General features: G+C 37.4%; 1 protein-coding gene across 2 annotated transcripts in view; it reads left to right on the top strand.

The window, feature by feature from the left end:
- CPEB4 (cytoplasmic polyadenylation element binding protein 4) overlaps positions 1-21,026 on the top strand; it is a 45,057-nt gene extending 24,031 nt beyond the window's left edge. Inside the window, exons 3-9 of one of the 2 annotated variants that reach the window (XM_076350270.1) lie at positions 6,319-6,342; positions 8,358-8,531; positions 10,957-11,046; positions 11,683-11,801; positions 12,712-12,826; positions 13,037-13,218; positions 16,597-21,026. In XM_076350270.1, the coding sequence (XP_076206385.1) occupies positions 6,319-6,342; positions 8,358-8,531; positions 10,957-11,046; positions 11,683-11,801; positions 12,712-12,826; positions 13,037-13,218; positions 16,597-16,824 (932 nt within the window). In that variant the 3' untranslated portion in view covers positions 16,825-21,026. The remainder of the gene's footprint in view (positions 1-6,318; positions 6,343-8,357; positions 8,532-10,956; positions 11,047-11,682; positions 11,802-12,711; positions 12,827-13,036; positions 13,219-16,596) is intronic. The other variant, XM_076350271.1, reaches the window with a different exon arrangement.
- The last annotated feature ends 6,157 nt before the right edge of the window (positions 21,027-27,183 follow it).

Here is a 27,183-nt window from a genome sequence, read left to right as displayed (position 1 = left end):
GTTGCCCAATCTGGGAGTTAGCCTGAACTTCTCACAAAGGTGGATTTGAACCGATGCTGGGCTGGACTGGCTGAGTTGGAAGCACGTGTGCCTTTCTGCCCTGGGTCGTGCAGTGGCAGTGTCTCTGGGTACCACTACAGCTGGGTTTGTGCAGTGCATGGGAATGAGAGCCATTAGGGCTTTTTTCCCCCATAGATTATTCTTTTCTGAATATAACTGCACAATCTCTTCAGTGAGGCAGTTTTGCTTTAGGCAGATTAAAGCCCTAAAAACTTGGAGCTCATTGCACAAGCCTTGGAAACAGTAGCTTTCAATTTCACTGTTTCTCGGCTTCTCTTCCCCTCCACCCCACTGGTTATTTGATGTATAAAGTTGTCAACAATCAAACTATTAGACGTTATTATGCTGATAATCTGCTTTGTGCCATACACTCAGATTCTACCTTTTTACCATGTGAAACCAGTTAATTAAACATAATCACAGGTAAACCAGTGTTACCATTAGAAGAGCCAGCGCTAAAAGGCTTTTATAGGTACATTCTCTTCAGGGTTTTAGAAGAAAAGAAACGGTTTGCTTTTCGTATGTTGGTTGTGTTTTGTGGCAGTGACCTGCCCTTTTTTTACATTACGTTTCTTTAAAAATAAATTAGGAGGAAAAAATACAGTTTTTGGCATCTCTGCCGCTTAATTTTGCAGAATCAGTACTTCCAAAGGTGTTAATCCTGGATTTTACTGTGCAGCCAAATGTAGTGTACTTTTCTGGTTTCATGCTGACTTTGACATTGCTAAAAGTGTGACAAATATGCATTCTCCAGATGTGTATATAGAGGTGTTTAATTTTTGTAAGATTGTCTTAGATTAAGAAAATACTGTTTGAATGTTTTTCATTCTTTGAAGTTCAGTAGTGTTGAAATCCACATAATAGGGAGTCTCTCCTATCCCTTTTCAGTAGCTTGCTTTTGACAAGAGTTTTTAAAACAGGGATCTCATTTGACAATATCATAAAGATGGCTGCGACCATAAGATGCAAAGTTCTGACATGTAATAAGTTCACTGTCAGTGTAGATTTGTTAAAATTTTGATCAATTTATTCTATATTGACAATTTATCCTGGATTAGGTATCACATGACTGTGGCACTCTTTACCAGGCATCGGCTGTTGATTCCACAGTCAACATATCACGTGCTCAGGATAATTTGACAGAAATGAGATTAAGTGCTTGAACTGGGCAAAATTTTTGCACACATGCATGTCTTATGTTAACAATCATGGAACTGTGGCCTAATCCTTTTGTCCTTAATATTTTAGAACTAAAACCAAGGAATGCATAAAAAGCAGTGTCATAAAGTGTTGCATGGCAAGAAAAAAGTACTACCTGCTTTCCTATTGAAAATGTAATCTAAGACTTAAGTTGTAAGGCTCTTTTAAATAGGAAGAAATACCTTTGTGTATAGATACATATAGGTAGATATGATTTTTATGTTCTAATTTGAGAAAGTGTATATACCTCTCTGAAAATACCTGTCTTGGTCTCTGAATTGCTCCTTCATATACAGAGATCATTCAACCAAAGGTACGTTAAATATAGATGTTCTTTATAATTTTCATTTTTCTGCTTTTGGTTTGGTTAAGGATATGATTAGATTCTTCACCAGAGAAATTGGGCTTGACATGACCTTACAGAACTTCTTGTAAATGTACCTGTGGTAGAAACGTGTGGTCCATGCATTACGTATGAAATGCATTGTGAAACATGAAGTGATGATAAAATCTAACTCTTGAGTTACAATCAACCCTACCTGCCCTCAGGGAGTAGTAGGGGGAAAAAAGGTAATAAAATACCGTAGTTGGTATTTTAATGGCCTTGTGCACAGCATTGTCAATCTTGCTACAATTACAAAATATAGTTCAGTGTAGTATAATTCAGAAATAAGGCTTTGCTATTGGAATGGCCAAACCAGACTGTACTTCAATTATTTTTCTATAATTTAAAAATAAAACTCAAGAAAGCATAAATATTTTCTATAATAGAGTCAAGGATATCTAGCTCACATTTAGGAATAATCCTGTGAAACTTTGTTACTTCTGTTTCTCTAAAAGTTAAGTCCTAAGTGAAACAAGACAGATCAGCACCAAATTATTTCCCTGTCTTCTGTTTAGGGGAAGAAAATGACTAGCAGAGTAAACAGTTTCAGTGAAACTTTGAAACTGTATGTTTGTGTATTAGTCATATTTGCCTTCCAACATAAGAAACTGGCCACCTATGACCATCTACAGTTAAAAGTTTTTTAAATAATATGGAGAGGTTTCAAGATAGTCTTAGAGAAAACCTTATTTTCCCCCTTTTTAAAAAAATCTGGACTCTTACACTTTTCTCCATTTATATAATACTTAACAAATAGCTGATGATGGTTTAAAGGCTTTGTTTTCCCTTCTACTCTTTACTTCTTTCATCTGCAAGAGTTGTAGCCCATTTCCCCTGTAGTGGTTCCCTCGTTTGTACTGCAGGATCTTGTTTGTCACTTTTTGTCCCTAAAAATCAGCAGTTAAAATCATTACTTCATTCATGAAAGCTTGTGGAATTGGGATCACTTCAGCAAAATTTTGTTCAGCTTGAATATTTTTCCTAGAGCCTGTGTGATAGGTGTAGAATATGAAAGAGTATATGCAAATTGACACAAGTTTCCTAGCTTTCCTGGAGCTGCATGGTGGGAAGCTGTCTCAGTGGTAGAGCTAATGCCTGGTGGAAGGGTGTGATTGGATCTTACTTGTTCTCACAGTCAGGTTATGTAAAAAGTCAACATGAATATTTGTCCCTTTTAAATTTCAAAAGTATTTCTCTGGTAACTTCAGTGATTAATGTGCATAGAAACCTGAAATTGCTTGGAACTCACTAATGAAGCAAGTCTGGTTTGATCTTTGAGAGGAGGGAAATGAGAGCATATCAATGACTAATGTAAAAGATTGCAGTGTGTTACTATGTTGGCCTCTGTGCCAAGGTGAAGAACAGAATCCCTGCCTTGAGGAGCTCTTGGACTAAAGGTACAAGTTAGGTACAGAAATGGACAGGTGTTACATCAACCTAGACTTTACATGCCTTAAAACAACTGTAGCAAGGTAGTGAGAATGAAGGTACAACTGTAATTGAACTTTGCGCATTCAATTGCTCTGTCCATTCCAGAGTTTTATGATGTTTATATTAATACTAACTATGGATGCTTGTGTAATTCTTCTAGTTGTAACGTGGCCTTAGAAAGTTGGGATGATGTTCACAGGAAATACAGATCCTTTTGCTTGCTGGTCCCTTTGCTTTAAACAGTCTGCTCTTGAGCTGAGCTTTTTATGTAAATCTTCCACAGTTAATGGCACAAAGTACACCTGAAATTGCTACCATCCTGCAGATTGGAAGGCAGCAAGAACCATTAAAGAGTGCCAGGTGCTCAGCCTGAGCACACTTTTTGCAGGACAACCTTGTAGTAAGTTTGGGATTTAAGTGATCTAGGACTGCTGCATGCCTTTTTTGTGCTTCCTCAGCAGAATATCTTTGTCATTGGGAACTGTGTACTTTATACAGAATTGCATGTGTAATTATACACAATGTGCTGACAGTCTTTTTGGTGCTTCCTGTAGAGAGAAGAAGGCTCAACACATTTAATTGGAGGTACATTAGACACGAAAGATGTGATTTAAAAAAAAAAAAGAGATGGAAATGGCCAGGAGCCCATTAAGTGTCTCAAATGAAGAAAAGACACAAAAATTTGAGTGGGTTGCTTATTCATTAAGTTCCTTAAAATGAAAGACAGTAAAAGCAGCAGATTTTTGCAAAAGATCATTGGCTTTCTGTATGGCTTTATTTCTTACATAGAAAGGAGTGTTGCAGGGAGGGCTGAGGTGACAAAATAATTGAAGCAGCTGCTAATAGCATTTTACATGTCAGGCCAATTTTACTGGGAAAATATTTTGCATAGGTTATTAATAAGCAGTTGAACCGGTTGCATAAACACTTTGTATTTTTTAGGTTTTGTAACATAATTCTTGCTCAAATATCTTGTGAGATTAGTAAATCTGTCCTAGGCCCTTTATGCAGTTGTCTGAAATGTTGAAGAAATGGGGAAAGGAAAAATAGATCTGAGGAATCCAAACCAACATTGTAGTTGTTTCATTTCTCAGCAGGGCAAGCATCCTGATTTTCAGAATTAAATCTTTTTCTCTGGTTGGTAACAGTTACCTTAAGGCTTCATTTATGTTGCAGCTTAGCTAGGGTACTCCCATAGCAAAGATTTCTCTTAATATGAAATTATGAAAGCCAGAGACAGAATTGGTACATCACAGTTAGCTGTCTTCCTGGCCTGCCAAAAGAGCATTCTTTAGTTTCAGTGTTGTGTATTATATTGTGTGAAATTAATGGCATGTGATGAGCTCTGAATTCAGTGAGCAGAGAAAGTTTGAATCTGTGCTGCATGGGGGTAGTTGATAAACGGTGGCTCCTGAGAAATGTTTTGAAATGTCAAATGTTGGTATTTTGTGGGTTAGATGAAGCAAATTTAGAAAATAAGAAGCAAATAAAGAAGAAAAAAAAATTCTTAGTATTTGGTTCTCAAAACCTCCTCAGTAGTATTTGGCACTGGAAATACTTCCTAGCTGGTGGCTGAGCTTTTTTTGTTTTCCGTACTAGTAAAGGAGAAAAATCCTATTGCCGTGAGTGACACAGGTGGCAAAGCAGTGAGGAGTCTGCTGACCTAAATTGTGGTTACAGATCCGCAGTGGGAATCATATCTCTGCTGCCTGCTTTGTTGCCAAGAATGGGTGTACCAAGTGAAGGAGTTTGTGTGGTTTTGTTAGTAATTTAGAAACCACAAGCAAGATTTTTATGGCTTTATAGGCAGAGCTGTTTTTGAAAGTGCTTGATGTTTTCTAAAATGTGCAAAGGCTTCTGAGCTTTGTCAGAAATGCAGTAAGATTGCTGATTGCTTTCCATGAAAGACAAGTTCCTTAAAACATTCTACTTTGAGGACTATATGAGCATCTTGGATTTCTAAATTCAAAATTACCATGGACAAATTATACTTGTAAAGGCCCTCAGCCTTTAAGATTCTCCCGTAAAGCCAGTACTTGTGTGAATGGTCGAGAGTATGCTCCAGTCTGAAGACTAGGGCTTTGTTATTTTGTATTCTTGGTGTTCATTGTGAGTATCTCTATCAGCAGAAGATCAGAGAAGTAAAATGATCTTACAGATGTTAAATAATTATGAAGTAAATTGGATTGATATGATTTTTATTTTGAAAGAGGAAACGACTCCTGCTCTGTTGTGGTTTACAAATATTTAAATGCTTAAACTAATTGTCAGCCTCAATTTTGAATGAGGAAGCAAAATGAAATGCATGATGTGCTGAGAGTTTCTCATAGTACTTGCCAGGAGAAACCAAGTTTTGAAAACAGTTGGCCTGCTTTCAGACCCAGATTTTAATGGGATTAAAAGAGAAAGAATGTGCAAGTTTGATTAGAAAGTTTGGCCATATTCTGACAATGGGTCCTGGAAGCCAGGACAGAAAAATGTTGTATTTTTTAGTGGTAGAATTGATTTGTTTTGGAAAATGAAAAGTAGGAAGCAGAGGGTAGCTGTCGAATAATTACAGCAAAGTGTACTAAGTTAGTATGAGAGAATCTATACTGTTGTACTCAGACTACAGGAGGTCTGAAAAGCAGTTCTAGTGGCACAGATGTTTTCTTCTTGACTTTTTTCAGCTGGTTATTTGCCAGTAATAATTTAACCAAGGATTTTGTGGGTTGTGCAAAAGCTTTTATAGCAACCTAATCTGAAAACAGAAATGAACACAATGGTCCTCCACTTCCCTTGTGTTAGAGCTTTTCCTACAGTTCAGATGAAGATCAGTGTTAGAGTATGCTTGAACTTGGCAAGGTAGAGAGCATGGTGCGTTGCAGAATGTGTCAGGAGACCTGGTGCATGAGAGAAGATCCATTTACTTCTAGGCATACACCCAGCAGAGGATTAAGGAATAGATTTGAAAATAAGTGTGCAAATTAAGAACTAAAATTGTTTTCAAAAGGTCTCTGAGTATACATATATACTTTGTCAGCCTTGTATCAACATGTTTTATCAATAAGTAACAGAGATGGTGCAAGGAAGGCACGGTATTGTGGGTGGTGGGGGAGGTCAGCTTGTGAACACCATTTTAAATGACCTGGAGTATGAAAAGGCTTGAGAATCACTGAGTTAGTATAAAGGCGATAAAACAAGGTCTTTTGGTCCTTATAACAATGTTTGAAAGGCTGTTTTCTTTCTCATTTAACATGCAGCAAGGACATATGGGAGAAGGCGAGGTAACAATATTCCTATTTAATTTTCTAATGTTGACAATGTCTCATGGGAGAAATAACATTAAGTTGTTACTAGAGGGCAAACTCCAAAATTTAAGATTATAAAGCATCAGTTTCACATAAGTTTACATAGTCTGCATGCCATAAATAAACATTTTAACTGAATTAGTTAGTACTCCACAGTAGTACTATTGAGGCTGAAATGATCACAGTCCTTACGGTGGACATCATCTATATGATTTGTTACACTGGAGGGCTATGTTGTTGTGTTTGTGTGTATGTTATGAATGCCAATGCTGGAGAAGTTTATTTTGGTTCTTTTGGGTGCTGATGGTTTTCTTGACGCAGTATAGAGTATAGTGAATATACGTCCTGGCCTGCTACGTTAAAGAACCAGATCCTGCAAGCATGCATGTTGAATTATCTAACAGCAGTGGTAATGCTGGTGAACCTGAAAAGGTTGTTTAGGTATGGAGAATTGCTTCCTTCCAACAATACCTGCAGGATTGGGGTCTTAAGAGGTGAAACAGAAAACGTGCATCAGTTCATTAGGGGAAAACAAAATGATGTTTAAGTCTATATTACAATATTTTTATCATAGTAGGAACCAGGTTTGCCTCGCTACAGAAATAGGCCTGATTATAGTTGATTTTTCTTTTAATTAAAGGTGTACAAAGATTCCTGAAATTTCAAATAAAGCAAGCTGACCGAGCCTTCCATTTTTTATTTGTGTAAATTCTATGGACTGTGGATTTTATTGTATTTTTTTCTTTGAACTTGTTAGCTGTTTGATTTTTGCATGGAAAATGTCTGGATATTGGAAGTGGTGAAATTTTCTGTTTTCAAGATTTTTTTTTTTTTTTAATAAATTTGTTTCAAAGGAGGAAAGCAAGAGCAGGATAAATTAACCTTACCAATACATTACTGTGGTAGATTGTAGTGAATTCTGAAAAAGCAGACAGAGTATATTGCATCATAGGCAAAAGGAAATGTATCCTAAAACTTGTAGCACACCTCATTTATGTGCTTGCTTTCCCTATATATATTTATTTATTCCTAAAATGCTCCTTAAATGAGTAGAAGTCTATTCAGTTTGTTGTCTAGATATTGAAAACTGTAACTAAAGGGTGAATTCATGGAAGAGATCAGCTTGTGTGCTCTATTTATGATGATATACAGTTGCATTTATAAATCAAAGAATCTTATTTAAAAGTAATAAATATTATTAAGGAAATTTATGATAAAGGATTATCACAGAAGAATATTGGGCTGTGAGGGGAAGCATGCTTACAACATTTTCTCTTAGAGTGAGTCCATTAACGAAACTCTGTTGTAACATCTAAGTAAACTTGCTTCAAGGAATGACACGGTATTGCCTAGTTTTCAGTCTTCATTTGCAGTAAATTACAGTGGGTCTTCCTGTTTTTATGAGGATATTTTTGTTACTTACAAGTGGGTGGTTTATGATATGTTTTGATATCAGGTAATTTAAATGTGTAATATATTTAGCTGGTAGAATTCTTGTTTTCCCATCTGCACTGTGAAATTGTGTCTACTCATTGTAAGAAGCTGTCCACTGGAAAATGATACATACGGCTTAGGTTTTAGTGATGTCTGCTATTGGGAAAGTCCCAGAAAAAAATTTGGCTTATATTCTCTTCTGCTTTTACACCTTTTTAATAAAGAAATCTAATTGGAAACACGAGATATTATGGAAAATGGTCAACTTCAACATCCATTAGAAGTATGTTTTGTTTCAAATTTTCATTAGTTGTAGTGCAGTTATGAAGAAGGAAGCAACCTTTTCTCTGAAATAATGCATTTGAGTTATTGAATGATACTGAAAACTAAGGGTCATATGAAATTGAGAACATAACTGCTCATTAAAAGGGAAGATTGCAAACAGTTCTACTGCTAATGCAGCAACTAGTGCATTTTTTAAGAATTATTTAAACAGTGTGTGCTTTGTTCTGTTAGTATGTTTTTTTCCCTTCTTTTTTTTTTAACCCCCTCTTCAGGTCAGTCTTCACTGTTTCCAATGGAAGACGGGTTCTTGGATGATGGACGTGGGGATCAGACTCTTCACAGTGGTTTAGGATCACCTCACTGCTTCTCCCATCAGAATGGAGAAAGAGTGGAACGGTATTCCCGTAAAGTCTTTGTCGGCGGACTGCCACCAGATATTGATGAAGGTACACCTGGAAAACCTTGTCAAGAAAAGCTTCTTCTGGCTTAATGACAAAACTGTGGTGTGAAAGCTTTTGTCTGTTAGCTAATGAATAATTGTTTTCCAAACTCTACGGAAAAGCTTTGATTTGTAAATGTATTTTTGCACTTTCAGTCCATGGCAAACGTGAGATAATTCAAATTAGTTTAGGCTATAGCATTGTTCTGCCCTTGAAGAACAAACTCATATGTTACCACACATTTAACTGACTTTTACAGCATAAAAATTATAAAAAAGGAATGGTGGTGCAAAAATAAACAAGTAAATATCACCTGTTGAAACTCATAAATACATTGCAGTCATTTTATAGGCACCAGAAGCCAGTAGTAGGAAAAGTATTGCTAGTAGTTTTGTAAAGTTTGTATAGCATAGTAAGTCATAGCTCTTTATTTGGATGCTTATGTGTAGTTCTCAGAGGTTGTTTTCAGCAGTGATTATGTCCTGTGGTAGCTTCTAACGTGTGCATGGTGAGCAGTCAGACAGGAATGAATCTGTACAGAGGCAGTTGCATAGAGTGAGGAACCAGGAATTTGTGGTGGGTCCATCATACAGACCAAGGTGACAGAATACTGCAGTTGTTATTTAAAAAAAAAAAATCATGCACAAGTGTTGTGAAGCTTCATTTCACCAGAGTTCTGTATTCTGTATGTATGAGCGTGCTGGTACAGTGGTTAAAAGAATGACAGCAACTGTAAATCTGAAAAGTTGCTTTTTCTTCATCACAGAATTGTTTTAATACCCACTTTTTGTGTCAGGGAGAGTGATTGTAATGTACTGCAGTGTGTACTACTGTGACGTGACAACCTGACTTTCATGTCAAACATGAGAGCTACTTTATTATTAAAAGGTCAAATATAACATGGTGTTTACAAGAGGAAAAATTATCTTATAGTCTCTCTTTGTTGTTGTTGTGGTTTTGTTTGTTTTTTAACTTTGTCACCTTTGTTGTTTTAAAAGTAGATGAGCACATGAATAGTTTGGTCTCTGTGGACCCTAGTTATTGAAGAATGGGACCTTTCCTAAACCAGTGCTAGGAGGGTAGCTTGAATTTTTCAGAGTTGCTTCTTTCAGCAGTCTTCCTGTTTAAATGCACAAGTGTGAATTAGAATAAAGAGTATACGATTTAAAATGTACATCACAGCTGAATTTTTGAGGTTTTTCTGATCCTGTTTCTAGAAAGCATTTTATGTATGTGCTTTAACATTAAATTTGTGTTAAGTGCTGTTCTGAACAGAAATTATTTTAAGATTAGATATGTAGGAAGTATTGTTCTCCTTGGTTTATATCTTCCATCAGCATGTAACCTTGACACGCTACCGTTGCTGTGTATGTTCCTGATGATCTGTAGTGCACAGAGAAGCTGTCAGTACAGTGGATTGTCAGTTGCTATTTCATTAGTAATGTCATCAAAGAGCGTAAACAAACTGAAAAAGACATAATTAATAACACCTTTTCAGATTTCTAACTGAATTTGAGGATGGGGAAAATCCTCTAAATTGTGTATTAGGAACCCCCAACAGCATGCTAGTATAGAAAGCCCTGTAATACCATAAACAGAATACAGCTGAGCAGCGTGCCAATTTAGATGATGCTCCAGCAATGTGAAGTTTGTTCTTTTTGTTTCAATTTTTTAATGAAAAATTCTTGTCCAGAGAACTTTAACTAGCGATGGTTCAAGTGTGTTTGTGGAGAAGGAAAATAATCACTCAATTTCAAGAAGAACAGAATTGCAACTAGAAGACTTCTATGGGACTAGCATATGCAAATTTATACCAGAAATTTGAGGTCAAAGGCAGAATTGAAATGGATGCAAGAATTGCTTCTTGATATAGTGATATGTTCTTGCCATCTCTCCTATAAAATTACAGAACTATGTCCTGCAAGTTTACTCTGTTAGTTTGAGGTCAAGCTCAGATAGTGTTTGCACATGTGGCACTGGCATGTGATATGAACGGGCATGGCTGGGTCTTGTGATAGTGCCTTCATTTTTTTCCAGTCTTTCTGCAATTATAAGGCATATTGGCAGAGCTGATTGCTTACTAGCAAGTCAGCAAATTGTCTCTAAACTCTTTATGGGAGAATAGTTGAAACTGGGTTATTATAGCTGTATAGATGCAGTGACTGTTTCTGCGAATTAGCGGGTTACGAGCTTTTATTTATAATCATCAGTAGAAAGAAAAGCTTGATCTTTGACCTGGCTTGTTTTCTAATGCGTGTTCTGACTTGCCATAAAGATTCCCCATCAGCTAGTAAGCATTGCTATGAGCTGCTGAACCTTTAGGGTCACAGAATGTTTATTTATAGGATGAAGCCACCTGAAATCAGTGTTCTTCAAATGTCTTCAATTTATTTTAATTTCAATTCGTGCCTTTTCCTTTCTCTCTTTACAGATGAGATCACTGCTAGTTTTCGTCGCTTTGGACCTTTGATTGTAGACTGGCCACACAAGGCAGAGAGCAAATCTTATTTTCCTCCTAAAGGTAAATATCTGATAACCAATAACATACAAGCATTTTAGAATAATTTTTCTTGATAAGACTCCATTTTAGACCAGATTTTTGTGACAATGACTGAATGTTTAGGGGAAAAAAAGTTGAATCCTTGGGATTGTTATCAACTGGTGGAATTTAGAATGTGGCTTTGCAATTATTCTGCACTAAAAGAATTCTTCCTTAATTTCCTGTTTTTACTTCATTCCATTTTCCTTTTTCTCTCCCCCTGTCGTTCTTCATTCTTGTAATAATAGTCAAGACTAGTCCTCTTTAAAGGGACTAAGTGCCCTCCACAGAAGCTGGGAAGGATTTGTACCTTGTATTAACAACCATCCTGGCAGGTTTGCCTCTACAGCTGTGGCTTCTGTTCAGTTCATACTGCTGGCTTATCCTTTTCAAAGGAAATGGGGAAAGAGTGTGCTCATCAGCAAGCTCCCTGCTTTCCTTCATGTCTCTGCAGAGGACTTGCAGGAGTCTGGGTTGGAAATGTGTGAGAGCATCTTAAAGTTTGTCCCTTACTGTATGGTAGCATGATGACATGGTGTCAAGTATAATTCTGGGTTAAATTATTATCCTATAGGCAAATAGACAAAAGAAGTTACATGTTTGTTTTCCCTTTTGTAGGATATGCATTTTTACTGTTCCAAGATGAAAGCTCTGTACAGGCACTGATTGATGCATGTATTGAAGAAGATGGAAAGCTCTATCTTTGTGTTTCCAGCCCGACTATCAAAGACAAACCGGTAGGTAGAATTGTCAGGGCCTGCACAATTCCTGTATGATAACCAGAAATTGTTCTCTTCAGATGCCTTTTTTCCTTTTTTCTGTCTTCAGAGTGCTAATGTTTAAATTTCTTTAAGGTGTGAAATTAAGTTCTCAAAGAGAAGACCAACTTACTTATTTTGAAACTAGACATTATGAAGTTTTTTAGTCGTTACAATTTGTATTTTTGTTAGAAAAGGCTTGCTAAATTTCACCATTGCTGATGTAATAAATATATTTCCAGACAGGTATTTTATGCTTATTATATGTAGAATTCATATTGTCTGAGTGTTGCTTGTAACATGTTTTGACAGAGACAAATTAAATCCAAAAAACCATGAAGTGGCATCGAACTGTAAATTATTAGTACAAGTGGTTTTGGGACTGATGCGAGTCTGTTGACAGTTGGAGAGACTTTTGCTATATTCCTGTACTTCAAATTTGGCCAGTTGTAGGCAAATATAAAGCAGCTAGTTTTGCATAGTAAATAAACACGCAACTTTGCGCGCTGGAGCCTGTTGCATTGAGATAACGCTAGTCTGGTGCTTACATGTGGCTAGAACAACATGAATCGCATAGATACGTATGCAGCAGTGTGGTTCATACAGCACAGTTCAGTCATGATTAAGTAAATGTCTAAGTGGAGGGTGGTTTTTTTCCCAGAAATTTGGGTAACAAGGAAGTGGTGAAATTTAGCATGATCAAGTGGTCTGTCTTAACAGAGCTTATTACCATTTCATTTTGAGAAATGATTACTGAACAAGTAGAAAATGAGTTTAGAAAGTACAGCCGTTTAAGAGGTTTTCTTCTTTGTAGGATACTGTTTTAATTTTATATTACTGAGATACTTCGAATTGTGAATGGTTAAAAAAAAAGGCTTTTTGTCCATAGGTTCAGATCCGGCCTTGGAACCTTAGTGATAGTGATTTTGTTATGGATGGTTCACAGCCTCTTGACCCACGAAAAACCATTTTTGTTGGTGGTGTTCCTCGGCCTTTACGAGCAGGTACACTGCGTGTTCCGCAGCACTGGGCATGTTGAATATGCAGTCTGATTTGGGGAGCAACGGGGGAAACAAGTTATTTCAGCAAGGGAAGTATTAAGTGTTCTTGACACTTAAAGCGGGGTACATGAATACAAATGGACTGTTTCATTTGATGCTTTTAGAAAAAATTACCAAGTCTACACCACTGTTTCGTTTTCCTTTCTGCTTTAGTGGAACTTGCAATGATAATGGATCGGCTGTATGGAGGGGTGTGCTATGCTGGAATTGACACAGACCCTGAGCTGAAGTACCCAAAAGGAGCTGGGCGGGTTGCATTTTCTAATCAACAGAGTTACATAGCTGCTATCAGTGCTCGCTTTGTTCAGCTGCAGCATGGAGAGATAGATAAACGGGTAAGGTCTTCAAGCATGTTCTATTTTTGTTCAGTGCTTTCTCTAGAAATGCTTTTCCATGTAAATGTGTGTCATTGTAAAGACTGTAAATGTTGTATCAGATTAATTGCATATTTAGGGCTAGATTGTGCCACTTAGATACAACACAGAATAAAACCGAAGGAGTGGTACAGAGCTGTTGCTTCTGGAACGTGGGAGGCAACTGTGAAGGAGACTTTCTCAAATTGCTTAGCATAATGGGAAGCATGTCAGCTGTCTTGCCCTTTTATAAGAATATTGCACTCGTCATATACTCCCACTGCAAGTATTTGCACTTGTAGTGTTTGTATAATGTCAGGGAGTAAGGTATCTGCCAGGGGTGAAGCAGTTCTTACTCCTGTTCTGCAGAACTTCTGAGAGAGTGGGCAGAATCTGGCCCTACTGTTACACATTGTGTGCTGAGTGTTCCTAAAGAGCATCATAGTAATGCATTGTAAACTCGTTAGTGTGCATTACAGCCTCACAGTCATCCTCCACAGCTTACGTAAAGGCTGTGTCCGGTTATTTTATACCTTTATTATTACAAATTAAAGGAATATGCCAAATGGATCTGCAGTTTGCTTGCCTCTGCCCTCTCATCTATATAAAATGTGACTTTGCCAATTACAGTGATCTTTGGGCCACAATTTTGAGAAACTTGGATCCTTACATCTACCGTTCTGTCGAATTCATGCTTTTGTCTCTGGATTTTTCTTAGATGACTGTCACCATTGATCTTAATTTTATAATTACTACAGAGGAAAACCCCCAAACTTCACTGATTAGCTGATTATCATTTCACTTCTACTTTGGCTATAAAGCTTGGGTAGGAGAATTGTAACAACAATTTGACTGTGGGCCTGCGAATTGGAATGTCTTTGTTCTAATCTTGGCTCTGAAATAAGTTCTGTATGGCTTCGAACAAATAATTTGGGCCGCCCTTGTGCAACTTCTGCTTGCATAAGCAGACGCTTGGGTGAATAGGTCCATTGAAGCTGGTGGGACTACAAATTTAAGTAAGTACTTGTGAACTCTAGCAAAGATTTTGCAATCTATTTCCCCTTCCTTCTCTCCTCCCACTCCTCCTTGTTTCCCCATTTTGTGTGTAGTTAAGAAGAAATGTGGGGAGATAAGTGCTCAGAGGATTCATTGTAACAGGGGTTGGGTGCATGAGAGATATAAAAGTGCAACAATGGCAATACTACTTTTATTAGTAATTTCTTCTAATAAAGTTTTTCTGTAAAAATAAAATTAGTAACAAGAAGGGATTTCCTGTAAAATTAGGTAAGGAGGTGCTACTAAAGGGTGTGCCCTTCAAAGAGATAACGCAGATTAAATACTCGGTGGCCTGCAGCACCCACCACTGCAGAGCTTCTGATTAGTGCTGCCCACCCTAAGCGTGCCTCATGAAGTTGCTGTAATTTAAGCTATTTCTCTATAGTTGGGCAACCTCGATACACCTAGCACAAGTAACAACTGCAGGCCATATTTGGCACATGCACTTCAGCACACACTGAATAAACGTGCTGAAGACTGGCTATTATCTGTGGGTTGCAAACTTGCACAAAAACCAGTGCTGCAGTAACAGGCTAAAGCAAGCAGAGGTATAATTACCTGTGCTGTATTTTGGCCTCTGAATATGTCTGAGTAGACATAATAGAGCAGCAGAATTGCCATGTTAAGGAGATATGCGTAGCATATTTGCAGGTTCTCCTCTTAGCACTTGTAGAAGAGGACACTCATCAATGAATACCCAACCTCAAACTACATAGCAAGCTAGGGGATGAAGGGAGAGTGTGGTGTTAGGAATATTTGTCTGCCTCTGCTCTTTTACAATTTCATTCTTCTGGGTTGGCATGGAGGGGTGTTTGGGAAAGAACTCTAGCAGTGGAAGAGGAGGAATGCCGAGGCCAAAAAACAGGCTGCTGTACTGTCTCCAAGTAGTTTATATGTACTATAAGCACAAAGGGCATCAAACTACTGCAGTGCCCTGTCTGGACTGTGATAAAATTGGGTAAGTTTAAAAACACAGGAACTTGTGAATGTCCTTATTGGAATGAGCTGGCATACCTCTGAGGTTTGTGAGATACAGAAAGGAGCGTCCCTAAGCCGGATGCAGAGATAACAGGTTAACAGTAGAGACAGCAGTCACAGTCTGGATATTTGGAAATGTTTGTGAAAACACCTAATTAAATGAACTTCAGAGAAGGCTCACAAACACTTCTAGAACAGGAACTTGTACCTATACTTTTTTAACGTGAAGTTAAAGTTGTGCTTCCAATATGTCACTTGGACCTTTCACAGTTCTGTGGAGTGAAGGAATGGGAGTGGAGGTGGTTGCTGGTTTTGAGGTGAAACTGAGCCTTTAGGGAATGGCAGTACTGCAGTTGTGATTTAAACACATAGGCATGTCTAAACGAGCTGTGCTCTAGCCAGCTTGGATACTGCAAGCAGCAAGCTTTGCCTTGCTGTCACAGAGAAAGTGCTCTGGAGTTTTGTAGCTCAGGGTTTTGTAGCCCACAGTACAGCAGGCTTGGTTTTGGTATGCAAATGCCTAGATTAAAAGCTAGTAGCCTGCAGATGTTGCAGTGTAGATGTATCCTTGGAGCACCAGCTGGTAAGTTCCTGTGAGTCATTATCAGTTAAGAACTTGAAGAAATTTTTCTTCTCCTTTCTTGTCTGCTGTACTGAATTACTGCTCATCATCTGGCCCTTAATGTCAACAGCGTAGGTGGCCATAAGTCCCATTTTAAGCTTCTCATTTGATCCCAACAAGATTAGATAGGTTTCCTTTTGCTGAGAGGACTAAGCCACAGAAAAAGAAAACAGAAGTGTGCTGTTTATTAATAAATTAAATTTTTAAAGTTGGAAATGCAGACATGGGAATTTGCAGACCATGTGCATATTTAATCTGCAGTTAGTGTTGTGTAAACAGTTTACATTCCTACCTGAAAGGGTAGGAGCTTCATTGTGCATCACCATACTTAAAAATAAACCCCCAGAATTCTCCAGGGTTATGAGTCTGCGTATCAGTTCTGTAACAATAGGTTGATTGGTCCTTTCTGTAAAGCAATGACAGCATGTGTGATACCGATGGTCAGCATTGGTTTCTGTTTGTTTTTTTTAAGGATCAAGGAGGACAGTGGGAGCAGGATTGTTCTCAAGTAAAGTGCCTGTAGTTTTGGGTGTTTAATGATGACGATCGTGTGTAGTGAGGGGGAAAATTCTTGAGTGTGATGTTCCCTACTACAGAACTGTGATTGCAACCCTGCTAGAACACAGATAGTAAATTGTGTGGAATTGTCATTATCTACATTGTTATTAAGAATTGTAAACTTCATTCTCATTTTCTGAATACAGGTGGAAGTTAAGCCATATGTCTTGGATGATCAGCTTTGTGATGAATGTCAGGGGGCCCGTTGCGGTGGAAAGTTTGCTCCATTTTTCTGTGCTAATGTTACCTGTCTGCAGTATTACTGTGAATATTGCTGGGCTGCTATCCATTCACGCGCTGGCAGGGAATTCCACAAGCCCCTGGTGAAGGAGGGAGGAGATCGCCCAAGACATATTTCATTCCGCTGGAACTAAATGATCACTGCAGTGCTCATATGCAGGCCTCAAATTAAGTGCACTCTTCTGTTACCCTGATTGTCCCTACCCCACCCTACCCTTTCTCTTATTCAAGATAGCATGTCCTTTTGTAGTAGTCTGTAATTTAACAATAGTATAATGAAAGAATGACCTATAATATGGGTATTTTGTAGAATCTTGTCATTGAAAACTGTATTGGGAACTCCTTTTCGTATTGATAACATGTTGCAAGTGAGTTGCATTCTCTTGTCTTTACTACCAAGAGAACACTTAATTTCATGCAACATTTTCTTAGAGGAGAGAAAAATATTAAGAGAAGAGAATTGAAACAATAGAGTATTTTGTTTTTTTAATTAAATTATTGTTAATAAAGAACATAAGAATACTTTTATTAAAATAACCATGTAACAATAACACTATCAGTCTGTTCTGACACTTTTCCCCCAGGGAAGCCTGTTTTTGCCTCTCTTTGTTTTGACTTCAAATTTTTCCAGCAATGGATGAAGTTAGCATTTACCCACCAACAGGAAAGAGCATGTTTAAAGCAACAAAAATGCATGAGCAAAGTTGAAGCAGCATTATGATAATGATCTTTTTTTTTTTTAAAATCTGTTAAGGGTTTTGAGGCTGAAATTTTAGCTCGGTATGTATCTGACCGTGCCTCTGACTACCACCCACATCCAAATTGCTAATGAGATAGGCAGAGCTTACTATATTTTCATCAAAATGATTACATTTTAAGAATTCCTGAATGTAAAAGTTGAGTAAAGTTACTACTGAGGGGGGAGTGCACTTTTTTTTTCTTTAAGAGAACTCAATTGTCTGGTTACAGCCCTAGAAATCCTACCAAAGCTAGAGTAATGACAACTAGTTAACTGGCATTTCCTCTCCTGAAGGATAAATATATAGATTTTATTTTTGATGGCTATATATAACTCTATATCCTAATATACTAACATTCATCAGGGGCCAGCCTTTGCTCTCCATTTTGACGTGAAAAAGTAAAAAACCTAAAGATACCTCAAGGATATCACTGATTTTTACTGAAGTTTTGATATTCCATTGTGTCACACAAACTAAAATTGGCTGCTTATTCGTTTCCCATCTTGGATGTAAAGTTAAATACCCTCTAACTTAGTTGTAACAGAAGGCATGAACCTACGTAGTTTCCAAGTCTTGTTTTGCACTGTTTTCTGAATTTGTGCATGAAACGGTGCAAGTGTGCATATGCCTTTCTTACTCCTCCTGTAGAAAGAATCCCAACTAAGATTCCACCTCTTCAGAACTTAATATGGGGAAATAAAGACATACAGGTATTTGAAGTGCCAACATTGCTAAGTTAATGCCTGCTTTATTATAAATAAGTTCTACCTTGAGAAGCATTAACACAGTACATGTTAATTGAATGATAAAGAGCGGGTGCAGGGGTTTAGTTTGAAATAGTTGAATGAAGGAGTAGTTCTGAAATTATTTTTATTACTTTTGAACTAATGCCCTGGCCAACTTCTCAAATGATTTGTTTAGCAGTGTGCAAACAAACAAATTTAGTGGCAATCTTCTGAACTGCCTGAGTGGCATGGTACCATCCTAGATTCTCTCAAACCAAAGACTTGCCTCAGCACTGCTTGGAAAACATCTGCTCCGTTAAAAGCCTTTGTCGGCCCCCCTCATCCTGTTCCCCCAGCCCAGATTATCTTTATGAGAAGCAGTTTTATTTTCAATACAGGCTTTAATGAACTATACCTTACCAAGTTCCAAAGGTCAAAATGGAGACATTTGCTGTCTACTAGTCAAGTATAGAAAGGGAGCTGCTTTTAATGAAATCCCTGAAAATATTGACAACAGTAATGCAAATGCAGAGTGCTCTTGTGTAGATTGTCAGGGACTTTTTTTTCTCTGAAGTACATAATTATAGTTGGAATGTTCCTTTAATTTTTTTAATGCTTGTAGGTGGCTTGGGGTGTGCTATTGTGCCGATCCTACCCAGTAAACAGGTGAGATGGGTTACCATTACAAGAAATAACACTGTTTGAGAACTAGCTTTGAATAATAATTTTCCCTTTGTACATGACCTGCTGAATTTCGGTACAGTGTTTTTGTAGCTAACTTATTTTGTCATGCACATAATGTATATTTGTTATGCACTACTTTTGTATATCTTGTTTTTCCAACAGTGAGCATTTTTAGGCACACTTTTCACTGACGGGATATCTCTTTATGCAATACCTCAATTTTTCATATTGCAAAGAGTAGCTTTTTGTACTTTTATTACTGAGAGATCTTCATATACTTCATTTTTTAATATAAATAATTTTAATAAATTTTATTTTCTTATATTCTGCTTTTTATACATTTCAGTGCTCTGCATACATTTTGAATTATGGATGTTGTGCACTGGCAATGCTATTTTAGAATCTGCAGAGAAAAGAAAGCATGTTGCTTAAACATCTTAGCCCAGCACCAGGTATTTGGTGTACATATAATTTAAGAAATAGTATATGTAAAGTTGAGAATTAAAGAAGAAAAGCATGAAAGTGACAAATGACAGTCTTTAGACCCATGAAATTTAAATGCATAAATATAGTGTAGAAATTTAAAAGTAAACATCAAAATTGTCTACCGCTTCTTACTAAGTTTTTAAAAATTATACACAAATGCAGACGTTTTTGGTGAATGTTTAGCCATTTTTAATATTAATAAAAAATTGATGTTAGGTGTTTGATGCAGAAATGTGTCTGCTCTTTTAAATTATATTTAAAGAATAAAAGAGAGCCTGCTAAGTGGCAGGCATGTAATGTTAGTATGCATGACTAATGTAAGAAATTGTTATTCTACTAATATTCACTTGTGATTGTGTGACAAGCGTGTTTACAGATTATTTGGTTACACTTCGATTTACAGGGCATAAACAATTATATACATTACTCTGTACTTAAATAGTGATTACATGTCCTTCTGATTACATGGGATTTGTAGTTGGGGTTACCATGTAGCTCCAAACATAATTAACATGTAATTAGGTTACCAGTCTTAGGGTATCACTTCAATTTGCAAAGGGGTTAATAAGCATGTAGTTTTATCACACTAGCATGGCACTGGCCATGTATTTACAGTGTAGTTACAGAGTAATCACATGGTTATTTTTGCAATGTAAAATAAAGTGTTTCTGATTATTTTATATGTAAAGGAACCCCACTGCCCCGTGCTTTTTGGTATAGTATATACTTCTCCATACACAGACCTCTGCAGAATGCAAATTTAAAACTTGCAGTGAATGAATTTAGCGTTTTATAAGGATGCTGTTGGAAAGACTTGATAATTCACCCCTTTTTGTTTTTGAAGAGTTAAAACCTTCTGTTAAAAGGTGATTTAAAACTTGAATGTGATGAATTGTGGCAAGCTAACTTCAAGTTATGTGCAATACCTATTTCAGACTTCTGGAAGATCTTTGCAGTGTAATTCTTTGTTTTTAATTGCAGACATTTAAAAATGTCATTTTCTACTGTTCTAGTAAATCCTCTTTCTTGCTGGTGTTTCTAAAGAAAAGAATCAGAAATCAATCTTTCTACTAATGTAAATTTGAGATTATTTTTAAAAAAAATGGAATAAAAGGTTTTGGTCATTTGCTTTATTTTATTATTTTAAAGCTACTGTGATAGCATTGTAAGAATTGGGACAATATTGTATTCAACTGTTTTATTTTTTATATTTTTAAATTTTAAAGTATAGTTAGTTTTTATAATTTTCATCAGATTTTTTTGTTATATTTTTTGGAAGTGAAACTTTTAGCAAGTGGGTGTCTAGTTTTTACTAATCCCTAATATGTTTTTCCCCCCGATGTATTGCTCATATTATCAGAAGGAAAAGTTATTTAAGTATGTCAGTTAATTGTACTACTTGGCTGAATTTCCATATAGTTTTTACTGTGTATGGGGAGGTTGTAGTATTTATTATAGCATTTTAAATAAGGGTAATTCATTTTTTATTAAAGTCATTTTCACGTTTAAGTTCATATTTTTGTATGTTCTACTCTAAGTTATATAACACAAGTTACTTTTTTTAAAGAGTTCATTTGTTGAAGTGCTAGTGAAAATTAATGTTATTAAATAGTTTGCAAATGACTATTTATACCAGTATGCATATAATTTTTAAATATTTGTAATGTGAGATGTTGAATGAATAAAACTTTTAACTCAGTGTTTCTTCTTAACTTTTTTATTTTAAGCTTCCTGTAGAAACGTGTTCCTTTGTGGCTGAAGCTCATGGGCCTTGGGGAAGTGATTTTGATGAAGTGTACAGCACACGTCTGGCTATATGATGTGTAAAGGGCTTTAGGCTAAGTTCTGCAGTCCTGTTCCAGTCAAAACTTGGAGCATGGTTCTGTAGGGGGTGTGTGAGGGAGGGTATAACCACTTGAGAGATGCTGAGTACCCTGAACACTGCATAAAACTGGTACAAAATCAATGTGCAATGTTGCAGAAGTGTAAAGGGCAATGTCTAGAGGGCTGTAGAATTGCTCTCTGTTGAATCGGGCTGTAAGAAGAACCCTTTTTACTGCTTGTGTCCAGATGTTGTCTTTAGGGAATGTTGAATGCTAACTACTTAATTTTGTGAATTTGGTGCTTGTTGAGTATTCGTTAGAAATCGTGTGTAGCTTTGGAAAAGCCTTTCAGCAGCTTTAGCACTGCCGTTCCTATTTTTTGCACAGCCTTAAGCATATCAACCTAGCCAAAGAATTGTAGTTAGATAACTTGTTTCTACTTAGTGCTCTCTGCTGCTAATTGATAGGGACAAAGATGAAAACCAATACACAGCTGTGAAATCAAGCTAACTGGGCAGGCGACATGTTCAATGAGAAGAATACCACTGAGGTACATGTAATGCATCATGTAAGTCAGAAACCACTCCGCAGCTGGGACAAAAAGATAACCAGACTAGGGCCAGAGTAGAGCCAAGGGAGGCGTGGACGGACAAGGATTCTTTTTTAATGGTCTCATGGTTGTGATCTGATACTAACAGAAGGAAGAAGTCTGGCGTTTTAAAGGGCTTGCTAGTGTCAGCCTTTAAATTAAAGTATCTAAACCTGAGATGTCTAAAAAGTCTTGTGAAGTGTTACAACTTTACGTATCTGCCCCTCAAGGACTATTCAACAGGAACCGTGCATGAAGGATTCAAGAGTTTTGCATCCTCGGTAGGAATTCCCCAAACTTTGTTGGTTTTCGTACTTTGATACAAACAGCTAAGCTTCAATGAGGTATAATTCTGGTTGGTCTGGAAGTAGCTCTGCGAAGTGGAACCGTGAGTTGGAATATGCACATGTACCTTGTGATAAAAACTGCTGCCCAAAATACAGTACTGCAGTAGGAATCAAACTGTGCCCACTGCACTGACCAGCACTTTGCTGTTGGCGTCTGAGCCGCTAATCTCTTGTGCCATCATCTGAGGGATGGTGTTGTAAATGTTAAGTAGATGCTGAGTATCATTCTTTTCTGTGGGCGCTTCAGGAAATGCAGATCTTACAGAATTGAGCTGTAATGGGATTAGTTCTGCAAGATGCTAATCACTTCGATTCCCACTGGCTTCAGATGATGCAAACTTAGAAGCTAATGCCTTTAGAAACTAGTTTTTAACAAGACTAAAAAGTTTTGCTGGTGACTCCGCGCAGATACTTCTAATCCTTTAAAATGGCTATTTAAAAATAAACAGAAAATGCTGGTACGCTTTGATCAAAAATACAGAGGCTAGTGATGGGTTGTCTGCCCAGGGAATAATGAATTCCTCAGTGCTGCGTTTTGCGCCAGCCAGTACCGGGCAGTATTGACCAGTTTTTAGCGTGTGACTTGGCTGGTTACGGAATCGTTATCTCTCTGTTCTCTGCTTTGGTCTTGTTAGGAAATAGTCATAGTTCAGCCTCTCCCAATGTGATAACAAGTTCTTGACATTGTTTTCAAGTGCAAATGGTCTTTTAGAAAGCATGTGCTTATCAGTGGTTTATCTGATAATGTTTTTTAGCAAGTGTGATAGACTTAAAATTTGGTCCTGGCATATGGGGATTTTAAGTCTTTTGATGCCATGATGGTGGAATTAGCGATGTCTTTCACAAACAAGGCACTGATTTCAATTCACAAATTCTGTAAACTTAGAGGTGTTTATCAGGACGTAGCATCTGATTTACAGTTGGGGATGTGTATATTCATTCTAAAATTTCCTATATGAAGATTGCAAAATACTTTGAATGTTTAATAAATGAAATTTTATTACATAGGCAGAGGCTAAAAAATTCAACTGAATAAGGTGTGAAATGCCAAAAGTCTGGAGGGTTCAAAACTAAAAATAATCACTTTTGGTAGTGATGGCCTTGGCTGGTTCTGAATTGCTGAGAAGTAACTTTCTAGGAAAGATGGTATAACAAATCCCTTTGGGTTTCAGTTTGTCCTGAAACTATAAATAATGCTACAGGCAGACTCTAGAAGATGGAGGTGTGCCTGCTGGGTGGAATTTCAGAATTTCCACAGTACATGATCTCAACTATTTTTTCAGCACAAACTGCTCGTCGAGCACAGTCAGCCACCAGCTTTCTCTTGGGTGCTACTTTCACTAAACGAACTGCTACATTCCACATCAGTGAAGAAACTCTGTTTGGGTGGAGATGGATATAATCCATCTAGTACAGATTTGAAGGCTAAGGTATATTTTAAAGAGAGTCTCTTAGCCGTCAAGTCATTGTTGGACAGTTTCTACTGTGTGACCTGATTCTCCAGCTGCTGTTTATTCAGTGCTATGAAAGCCTGCTCAGCTACAGTCCAAAATGCACATCGCTTGCCTACAGGAAATCTAAGACAAATAATAGCCTCAGAAAGGATAGATGAGGAAAAAACACTGACATCTCTTCCTCTGTGTAAAATAAGCTGATTCAGTCTTTCAGTATGAAAAACAGCCTCTGGGATAAGACTATACTTGCAGCTGTCTTTGCAGTCATAGAAATTGCGCGGGGTGGAGGGGTTGAATCCATGTTCTAAATACGCTACAGAACTCCCCATTTAAGATGGGGAGAAAGTCTGAAACTTGATGCTCTGATTAATGCTATCAGATATCACCCGTTTTCATGACACATGAACTATAATTTGCTGACAATTTGTAGGGCTTGTCAGAGAGACAATTTGATACTAAATGTTAATTTATTTGAATGTATCTATCACTAAGAGAAGCTCCCTCAGTCACCTTGTTTATGGAGCTTGGGAAGCCATAGTGCGGTACTATTCTGTTAAGGTTCCTTCACAAAATTTGCTAGTCAAAAGTTCTTAGTCCTTCTTGTATATACAAAATATGGAAGTATATAAGGTCTGTGTTCGATTGTGTTTTTCTTCCTGAAATTTAATTTTGGTGAGTCATGAAAGCTGAGATTAAATCTTCTGAACACAACGTGGGTAAAAGGTAACTGTGAGAACATATTTTAGGTTTTGCATTAATCTTAATGTTTGAAATGGACTTAGTTTTATCACTCTCAGCTATGTGGCATTTTTTTTTCTTCCAAAACTGTATAGCAGGTTGAGTTGCTTTGCTTTTCATGTGAGTGAAGAACACTGATCTTACTTAAATGGCAGACTAATAGTGTAGATGCAGTTGAGACACGCTGTGTGGTGGTAACTCTTAACACAGTTTTGTAATCTGTGGAAGGGTAGCAATTCACACATAGAGCAATGCATTTAAAAAAAAAAAGTCTCTGCCAGCCTTCTCCGACCCAACGTTTGAGAAAATGTTTGCTCAATCTAAATCACCATCTCACACTGCTGCTGACTCATGAACCAGGATCAGTTTGCTTAGTGATTGTTTATGCCTTGCTATGCATGTGAAAGCATTAAGTTGTCAATTTAGCAAAGTGTCATTTTTCAAGACAGTGCTTGTCGCTTTAAGCACGTGCCCAGTACTGGTTTGTGTATGGAGTACATTCATGCCAAGTGTTTTTGAATTCTCTTTCAATGAGTTAAATGCGATTTTTTTAGGTTTTTGACGAACATTCTTATTGTAAGCAGCAGGCAGTAGCCCCCAGCTTTGCTTCAGCGGGCCAGCTGTTCACAGGCAGATGTTGCTCTGTACACACTGGCAGAATCAACTCAGCTTTTCAGTCAGTGGCAAGAAAATTTGCTCAAGGGTTGCTTTTACAGGGGGATATCTTTGGGGGAATGTGATGGCAGAACAAAGCAATGACTGCTTCAATTTTCTCTGCAGAGCTAGCAATCCTTGGAGACAGAAGCCCTGCTCTGTTCCTCTTGTGGCAGCATCCTTATGTCTCGGGGGGGTAGGGAGGGAGTGAATGTTCAGTATCTGGAACAGTTCTGCAAAGACCCTAGTACCATTACAAAGTGGACCTACTGCTGAGGAAGTTCAGTGGTATTTATACTGTAGTTAAATAGCACTGTCTCATATATGCAGACAGATGTATTGGTGATTACGTTAGCCTGCAGGCACACTTTGGCCTGAGATCATGTTAGATTTCAGGAGAGAGGCTAAGAAAACGTGAGCTTTCTGTGCTTGGACAGATGGTCTTGGAAGACGTACATTACTGCTGAATCTGGGGTTGATTTAGTGATTTTTGCTTTTTATATCCTGTACCGAACCAGTATTCTTCCAGGATGAGAGAACAGTATCTGGAGGCTTATCGCAGGTAGGACTAAACTTCCCCATTTGTGTGTTCACGTCAGGTCTAACTGCACGTTCCCCAGAATAGCAGTAGTAACATTTAATATCATAGTCCCCGCAGCCTGAAATTTGAAAGAGCCAAGATAACGTTTTACTATCTCTGATTTGGAAACAAAGGATGTCATCACTAAATACCAGTAACTTGCACATTTGTGTGGAAAAATGAAATCAGAGAAACTGAAGTCCTTACCCACCTTTTTCTGTTACCTATTTGACTACAAATCTTTCCCAGAAATAAGGCTGTTTAATTCTGGTGTTATCTTCAGTGATCATTTTGCCTTTTTGAGTTTCCCCCATAGTTTTATTTCAGATTGGGAATCTCTATTTAAATACTGTAACACAAAGTTCTTCTAAGCCAAGGGTTTCAGTCTCATTGACTTGGGTTTTGATTACAAAGTCTATGGATCTTCTCGGTGATTTGAAAATCTCTCAAGGGGGGAGGCTCAGGCTTTTATTGTAACAAACTTAGTTTATAGTCTGCTAAATATTTTTATGTGCAGCATGGAGAAATGGGAAAATATGCCTCTCCTTATGACTGGTGTGGATGAAGTGATTCCCACATGTATGGTTTGTAAAGCAATCTGAGATAGGCAGGTTCATTAATATGAAATGCAGGTGTGTTAAAATGGCAGCTGGCCATTTTATCTCTCTGCTTCCCTGTGTTATTGCTTACATAATTAACCGCGAGATCCATTGTAAATTACGAAATTTTACAAGTAAGCAAAAACTGAAGGCGTAATGCATTGCTTCGATTTACCAGAAGTGGTGAGTTTTGTTTTTATAATGGTTCCTAGTTATACTAATAAATGGTCCCCAGTGTATTCTGTAAAGTAACCACATTCTAATAAAATACCTCACTCCAGTGACTCTTATTAAATATTCTGTGAAAATGAAGGAGATACAGTAATTGTTTGTGCTACTGCTGAGGGTATAATTAACAAGGTTTGACTGTAGCTGTTGTCAGAATTAGTATACTTCCCATGTAAAAATCTGTTAACAGTGTTAAGATTCGTATTTCAGATGTATCCACAATTTGCAGTTGATCAAGATAATGTAATACTTAATAAGCAATCTGCCTTGCCTGAATTATGTTGAATCATGTGAGTACTTTGTTTAACTCCATTGCAAAGAATCCTCATAGAAAACCAAATCTCCAACAGCAGAAGGAGTTTCCTTTTTGCAGAGAATCACTAGGGAGTCAGGGAATCCCTAAATGTGCATGCAGCAACGTCCCATCGGCTCCTTCCTTCCTTCTCCTTGGCATAAGCTGTAGGCTTGCTACCACCAAAACCTACCTTATTTTAAAACGATAGTCAAGGGTAATAGAAGATGATGCATACTTGATCAAAGTAAAACTGAAACAATAGAATTCAGGAAACAATGCAAGTTCTGAGCTGGAGAAGCTGACATTTGAATACAAAACAAACGGCATGATGAGGTGCAGACCGAAAGCTAGAATCTGGTCTATTTTTAACTAGGCAGTTGAAGATGTGAAAAACTGAGTTGTTTGTTCAAAGTGACAAATACAGAGATAGTGTCTAGCTGGTAGTCAATTCACACATGTGGAAAGGAGGATGAAGAACAATGCGCAGCTAAAATAGCTGAATTTTCCAGTTCTGTGGATTGCTCATAGATTTTAGTGGCATTGATTTTTGT

This window comes from Aptenodytes patagonicus, chromosome 12 (genome assembly GCF_965638725.1).
Source record: "Aptenodytes patagonicus chromosome 12, bAptPat1.pri.cur, whole genome shotgun sequence".
NCBI classification, from domain to species: Eukaryota; Metazoa; Chordata; class Aves; order Sphenisciformes; family Spheniscidae; genus Aptenodytes; species Aptenodytes patagonicus.
This window is presented reverse-complemented; position numbering and strand designations above follow the sequence as displayed.